General features: G+C 42.8%; 1 protein-coding gene across 1 annotated transcript; it reads right to left on the bottom strand.

Annotated features, from left to right (window-relative positions):
• Positions 1 to 1,212: 1,212 nt before the first annotated feature.
• Positions 1,213 to 7,474, bottom strand: LOC142379157 (neuropeptide FF receptor 1-like). Its single transcript, XM_075464292.1, has 2 exons — positions 6,627 to 7,474; positions 1,213 to 2,203 (listed from the first exon to the last, which is right to left on the bottom strand). The coding sequence occupies exons 1-2, from the start codon at positions 7,472 to 7,474 to the stop codon at positions 1,213 to 1,215; spliced, it is 1,839 nt and encodes a 612-aa protein (XP_075320407.1).
• Positions 7,475 to 7,835: the final 361 nt, after the last annotated feature.

Raw genomic sequence — 7,835 nt, forward strand, 5'->3', positions numbered from 1 at the left:
CTAGATTTCTTACAGCAACAACTGATGTCTTCCAAGGATGAGGCCTTGAACAATGTCCAGTTTTTATTTATTTATTTTTGTTTGGTTTTTATTTGCCAATGACCTGAGGCAAATATCCCCTTTTATTTAGGCTTTTTATTTTATTGCACCGCACACACACAAAAGCAGGCCCTTTAAATCACCTCAGACACAATTTAAAGTTTTTTGCTAAGTAAGAACTGGTCTTGAGTATTGATTAAAAAAAAAAAAGGTTATGCTATTTACACATTCTTAATAGAAACTGACACATCCTTTAGCTGTGGTTAAAAATCACAGCAAACTCACTGAGCATGTTTTCTTATAAACTCTGCCGTCCGTCACAGATCTTTATCGTTTTAATCTATGAATTCAGCAACGCATGGGAAAACAAAACTAAATCAAGATATCATTTTAAACATGCTTAAGTAAGCTACTTTTCTGCTTTCACTTTACCGATGGAGTTATACTGCATATACATTTTCCTTTTCAAGGCCTACATCCACTGAAAACTGAATACAACAGTGTTCTTAGAGTCATTACAAATCCCACACCTCTCACATATCATTGACATTAGCCCCCCTGAGTCTGGTCCTCTTTAAGCTACACTTAATGATCTAAAAGAGCCTTTCCATTTATGCCTGGAATCTTTTTCCACCTAATTTTAGATTACAAAACAGACGTTGATGGTGGCAGTGTGTACCTGTCAGAGAGCACAGTAGTTGTTCCTGTTTTGCACCTTCACAAAAGGTTTGATCTTTTCTGTGAGGAAATAGTACAATCAAAACCATCAGCAAAGCAAAAGAATTGGCACAGACAACTCGTTAAACTTTATGTCCTGCTGGGTTGTTGTTTTAAGCAGATGATAGGAACTGCTGGGACTATGATGTGACTTACATGTTATGACACACAACTACAATTTATCCCTCTTAGTGATAAGTAGCTTAAACAACACTCCAGCTGTTTCTCTGCGGGGTTCACGACATCACTGCTTACTCCATTTTCTCTCAAAAACCTGAAATGCTGAGCAACTGGTACATGCAGAGTGCAGACCATGTCAGTTTATCCACAAGACAAACAGTTGGTTCTGCAGGGGCACTAATCCACCCTGTGAACTGCAAACTGTGTGTTTTTACACCCTGCAGGAAAACAAGAAAAACATTCCTCCCTGCTGATACATTCAATCATCTGCTGCATTCATAGGCTGGTCATCTTTGTTATTTCATCCTCCATGTTTCCTTCAACAGAGTAGCTTTGTGATGTTTTGCCTCTGTGTTGCTCAGTGTAGCAGAACGCCTCTCTGCCGATGGTAATGACGTCTCTCTTATCAGCTGGCAGACCATATATTCTGTCCCCTGAATGTCTCCTCAGAGGTAGCAGGTCTATTTCCACAGTTTCAGTTCGTAAAGGTAATGACACAGAAATCTCATTCACAGAGTGTCTTCTTGCAGGCTGTAACTCTGGCTTTTGTATGTGCGGGAGTGTGTGAAGCTGGCAGGAAAACAAGGAACTGTCATAAACAGTGGGACTGGACCGAAACCAGTCTGAGATGCTGTGGTCTGATCCCGCTCGGCTGTTAGAGCTGTCTCTGACCTTTTGCCCCAGTCCCTGGCCTCTGGCTAAGCTTAGCAGTCTGGGGAAGGTAGCCATAGATGCAGAAGCTGCCACAGCAACTGCTATATGGTGGCGCTCAGCTGAAGTCACCTTGATGTCTGTGATCACTGCAGTGGGGGACGCTACTGCAGCGGAATTGGAGAATGAGGCGGTGCTGAAGAGAGCAGCAACCTTCTGACAGTATCGCGTCCGTATGACCCTGGCCGAACGATAAAGATCTCCAATGAAACAGTAACAGATGGGGTTAAGGCTGGAGTTTGTCAGGCCCAACCACTGAGCAAATGGGCGTGTCTGCAGGAGCCAAGATGGCGGCCTTTGTTCGCAATCAATCCAGAGGTCAGCTAGGTAGAGCGGCAGCCAGGACACTGCGAAGAGAAGCACCAGGCAGACCACCATCTTGGCAATTTTCTGTCTCGTCTTTAGGCGTGAGGTGTGAAGAGCCAGGCTGCGAGGATCAAGATCAGCAAAACTGGACTTCTTCCCTCCCCAAAGCTGTCTTCCAGTCAGGAAGCTGATGGTGAGGTTAAACGTCACTGGCAAACAGTAGAGCATCACAAACAGCAACACATTGTATCTGTTGAAGAAAAATCAAAGTTTAAAATGAATAACTAAGCCAGTTCCCCTTTTCAGGTGAAAAGTTTTCAAAACTGCAACAAATACTTACATCTGTAATTCATTAACACATTTTAACTAGGGCTGGGCAACGATTAAAATGTTTAATCTAATTAATCACATGATTTCCCTGATTAATCACGATTAATCGCATTTGTACGCAAAATCCAAAAATGAATCCAAAAGTAGTGTATAGCTTTTAGCATTTAGTTTTATTTTAAATGTGCTGCCATATGAATGAAAGTGCCATAACATTTGTTGTGCAAACACACTTTGAACATCAGCATCTTTATGTAGTTTTTATGTAGAAGCCTCGCTCCACTGTCTGTTTCCTTGAATGACTTGCTGCTATCAGTTGTGTGTTTTGCCTTTAAGTGATATTTTAGACTGGAACTTACGGTGGCCGACACGTGCAAATGCGCTGCAAACGGCGAAACAAATCCAACAGTAAAACGCTGCAAGAGAAAAATGCAGCAATCACAAAAACGACCGGAGCACACGCGCTGCAAACTTCAAAACACATGCAAGAAGAAAATGCGCTGCAAACTTCAAAACACAACGGAAGTTCGCCAGGCCACTAGGCGGTCTCGACCTGTGGGATAGGGGATCGACTATGGGAGATCTACCATATTAATGAAAGAGAAGAAAGTCAAAAGGTACGTTGTCATTTATGTCTTTTTTAAACACTTGGCCGTAATATTTTACTTTATTATAGAAGAGCAGCGGAGTTATGTCGCTATAATAAAAATGACAACGTACCTTTTGACTTTCTTCTCTTTCATTAATATGGTAGGTCGAGACACCCTAGTGGCCTGGCGAACTTCCGTTGTGTTTTGAAGTTTGCAGCATTTTTCTCTTGTATGTGTTTTGATGTTTGCAGCGTTTCTCTCTTATATGTGTTTTGATGTTTGCAGCGTTTCTCTCTTGCATGTGTTTTGATGTTTGCAGCGCGTGTGCTCCGGTCGTTTTTGTGATTGCCGCATTTTTCTCTTGCAGCATTTTACTGTTGGATTTGTTTCGCCGTTTGCAGCGCGTTTGCACGTGTCGGCCACCGTTGGAACTACTACGGTGAGAAGACAATTCAACTTGGCTGTAAATGCAGGAGTTTTTTTTTTTTTTTATTTACTTTGAAATACGTGCTTTTATTTTGAAACAAGTATAACAGGAAGTAGCACCGGTTAGCTCCGTGAGCTACACACATAAAACCTGCGTTAATGCGCGATAAAATATTTATCGACATTAAATAATTAACAAATTAACGCGATAATAACGAGTTAACTCGCCCAGCTCTAATTTTAACCCTTATTTATCTGACACAAAATTATTTTTGGTGTGTTATAGGACCAAATTCACTGTATTTAAGAATCTGATGCCGGCAACTCACTCAGCAAAGTTGGGAGGAGGCCAGTTTAATATTGTGTTTTACATCACCTTTACTTCAAATTTAAACTGTTTGGGAAGGAATTATACTAATTGCTGCTAAACAACAGGAGGTATTTGTGTCCATTCTTGTTTAATAAAATATTTCAGCTGCTCAACAGTCCAATGGTCATTGTTGTCTGTTTATCGTCTATATGATGCAAATCTGTGATACACCGCACATGTTCAGTCTGAGACAGATGTGGACAGCAGGCAGGTCAGTCAAGCAAACACACATACACACACTGGCCCTCATTTATCAAGCCGTTGTAGAAAGCATCGTAGATTTGAGCGGAGAACTCGTCGTACGCAGAGGCTCAAGTGAGATTTACAGAACATGCGTACCACACCAATCCCATCGTAAGACCGAGCGGCTGTTGATAAATCCGGCGGCTGAAATCCATCGTAATTATCCTAATCACGCCTTCTACAAAAGGGGGCTGAGAGGCCGCACCTCTAGAATTTGCGACATGGATAGACGAAAGGCAGCAAAGAAACGCAACTACAACGAGGCCGAACTTGACACTCTCACAGCCCAGGTGGAGAAACACCGCCTGGTGCTGTTTGGAAGTATGAAAGCTGGCATAAAGAGCACCCAAAAAACGCGCACTTGGAGATTGCTGCGGCTGTCAACAGCGTTGACATAAAATGTGATAAACTCCAGATTAAATTAAATCTAAAATTGAACGATGTTTTATTTTTTCTCCAATAAGATCAGGAAGAAGTGGTCCGATATGAAATTGGCCAAAAAAAGAAGGTCGCAGCTCTCCGACGCAGCATGTCACAAACAAGGGGGGGGGGGTTCCGATCCAGCCCTTTAGGAGCCATACACCTCTCCACAGTGGCACGCGCGTATGCGCAGTGTTAAAGCGCCTCTCCTGTTCGGTGTGAGGGTGCGCGGTTGAATAATGAGCCATCACTCTTCCAATTACGGAGTTGTACTTGTTTAATTTTTTAATTTATTTAATTTGCGTTTATGTTTATATTTATGTTGAAGTCAAATAAAACATGGGCCTTCTTTGAAGTGATAAGTCTGTAATTTTAACCTAGGGATTTGTTGCGACTCATGAGGCACGCACTAGTGACGCTGCTGTTTATGTATGCTATTGCAGTCACCGCAAGTCAAAATGGAAAAGTGCGTAGCCTACACGGCTTCAGACCTGTTGTGGCGATTTCATCTTTCCTGCGCTCACGATGGATTTGATAAATGCCAACCTATGCGCTGAAAAGAACGTACACACGACCTACGCATGGTTTTCGTCTTACGCAAGTTTGATAAATGAGGGCCACTGTGTTTATGTTTTAAGTCATGCAGAATGAGTGTGGCCATGACATGATGAAATATCCACAGACCTCCAGAACATGTCACCCTGAGTGTAGCATGCCTCTGCATCAATGTACCTTCACACATGTGCACGTCACCCCTGCCATGGACATACCAGCACAGATGGTGGCTTTTACATTGTTGTTGACAACAATTTAAATGTTTGTGTTTTTTTCATCTTTGGTACTGAGAAGAAGTCATCTGTTTTCTACCAAAGCAGCTGAAACGTGGACTAATCTGACCACAGAGCACTTGTCAACGGCCTTTTTGTCCATCTGTGGTGATCTTGTGTCCAGAAAACTCAACATTTCATTCACACGTCATTCTTTGCCTCCTTGACTTTTTTTCAGGGTTTTTCATGCATCAAATTCAAGAATTCTTCATATTTTCTGAATACAATTAAGTTGGTTAGTGAAAAAAATAATTCATTTTGTAAATAAAAGTTCAAACAAATTGACAAATCAAACTTTTATGTTCTGCTGCATTTAAGAACACTTCCCATCTTTTCTGGAAATAGTGTTTGGGCTAGAGAGTTCTTAGAACTCTGTTTGTTGTTTGATTTATAGCTTCTTCTCAGAGTAAATGTTCTCTCAGCACAGGAGAAACCATTAATAACGTACAACAACCGATGTTGATTGACAGACTATTATATAATCTCAGCATTCCTGTGCCTTTTGCGCTTTTCTGTCTGTTCTTTCTCTCTCGCACTGTGCTCTGCTACCAACCCAACATGTTGAGGTCAATGGGAACCTTCACTCAATCACCAGAGGAGAGGCAGGTTTTTTTCCAGGGGAATTTTTAACTCTTTCGCTATATATGTACCATAAAGTGCCTTGAGAAGAGAGGTTATTTGATTTTATGTGATATTGAGAAAAGACTGATTGGAAGTAGGCTGCGATTTTCTGTGATTTTCAAAACTATTTTATGAATTTACATACGTGGTAAAACAGAAAATGGGCATTCTCCACCATATTGACACTGGTGAACCAGTGATGTGATTATTTAATCAAAAACAGGCTCCATTTAACGCTGTGCATTGCATCTATATCTCTATTACCCGTGGCACAATGGGCTTCTCTTGAGATTTATTTTCCTTCTCTTTTTATACAAGAGATTAATGATGAGATTATAGCTGCCAGTAGGCACATTCTTAGAACTCTTAAGAATACAGGGTTTTAGGATATTGCTTTGAGCACTTTGCGCATCGATGAGAAGTGATTGACAGACAATGAATCGACAACATCACAGCATGTAAGAACAGAGGCCACTCAATACAAGCCATTCTGAGGCCCTTTGCCACTGAAATACCAACCAAATTTGAAATACCTTGGTACCTAAGTAAAAATTACTCGCAAATAGACTACTGACAGAAATTATACAATGAGTGACCAGCCTGAATAGCCAATCAGAGAGCTATCCTTAACACTCTCCACCATTTTAGCAAGCTCAATGGAAAATTAAGAGAGTGATGGAGGCCCATTCTTAACCACAGTTCAGCAGCAATCTTGGCTGACTCTTAGCTCAGTTTAAAGGGACCCTCGAGCTCCATTTCATCCACCCATGGATGAACTCAGTCCGAATGCATTAGTACAAATTAAGCCATTCAACTTCAGTACATTGTGTAATTTGTCACAGTACCTACCCCTGTTTAAGGCGATGTTGGGGCCACTCCTCCTGACAGATCAAGATGGTAAAAGTCTCAAAGCTGATCTCTCGCCTCCGGTTCATCACTGCAATTGGAGCGCACATCACAGAGGACACGGTCCAAACTACGGCAACAGTTGCCAAGATTCGTCGGCGGGTAAACATGGAGCGAGCTCTTAGTGGGGATCGTACGCTGTAGTAACGATTCACACTGATCACCGTCAACGTCAGCACGCTGGCTGAAACCGAGACGGCCTGCGTGAAGGGCACAGCTCGACACAAGAGGTCACCGTACACCCAGGCAGTATAGATCTGATTTCCCAGAGTGATGGGCATGCACACACACACCACAGCCAGGTCACACACTGCCAGGTTCACCAGGAGACTGCGTGTAGCACTGACACCAGCCAGCCGCCGACTGCGCCTGCTGGTGAGGACCCGCAGGGACATTAAATTCCCAATGAATCCTAAAATGAAGGACAGACAGTACATGATGGTCAGAGCAATGGTGCTGGGTTCATGGAGGGTCCAGAGCAGCAGACTTTCCAGGTCTGTCAAATCATTTGCTGAAATGTTGGAGAGGGACGAAGGAAAGGAGGAGGTGGATGGGACCCTCATGGCCGAGGAGGTTGTGGAAAGCACAGGGAAGGAAATAAGGGAGGAATATGGAGCAAGAGAGGAGGGAAGCGGAGAGGACAGAGGTTGATGGAGACGGGAGCTGAAAGTGGATGTTAGCCATAGAGTGTTGTGAAAGTTGTAGGTGTGGTTGAGCTTTTCCTGCAGCAGTGGGGAGAAGCTTGGCTCAGCTGTGCTCAAACTCAACAGATGGTCCTGCGGCAGATCCATGCCCCTTCCCAGCAAAAGAAAAAAAGTAAAGATATTTCAAAGAGAGTTGAGAGTAGAAAGTGTGGAAACCTCACTCTATAGGTTGCCCTGGGCCTCCATTAAAATCCGGCAAACAGCTAAGAGAGAGCAAACACAAAATCAAAATCATCCACAGGAAGTCACGACATCTTCACCAAAGGTGTTACAACAGGTTTCCATTCTGGTCTGGTAGGTTTGAGGTCCCTCTGAGTGGACAAAAATCTCTGAAGAAAAAGGAAAATCATGGCTCCCCATTTTAAGACACGTCCTCTGATTCAGCTGGAGTCATGATGCTGCTGCGTTCTGGTCCCAGTGCACTTCTTATGTAACATGTGTATTAACA

This window comes from Odontesthes bonariensis, chromosome 4 (assembly GCF_027942865.1).
Source record: "Odontesthes bonariensis isolate fOdoBon6 chromosome 4, fOdoBon6.hap1, whole genome shotgun sequence".
NCBI classification, from domain to species: Eukaryota; Metazoa; Chordata; class Actinopteri; order Atheriniformes; family Atherinopsidae; genus Odontesthes; species Odontesthes bonariensis.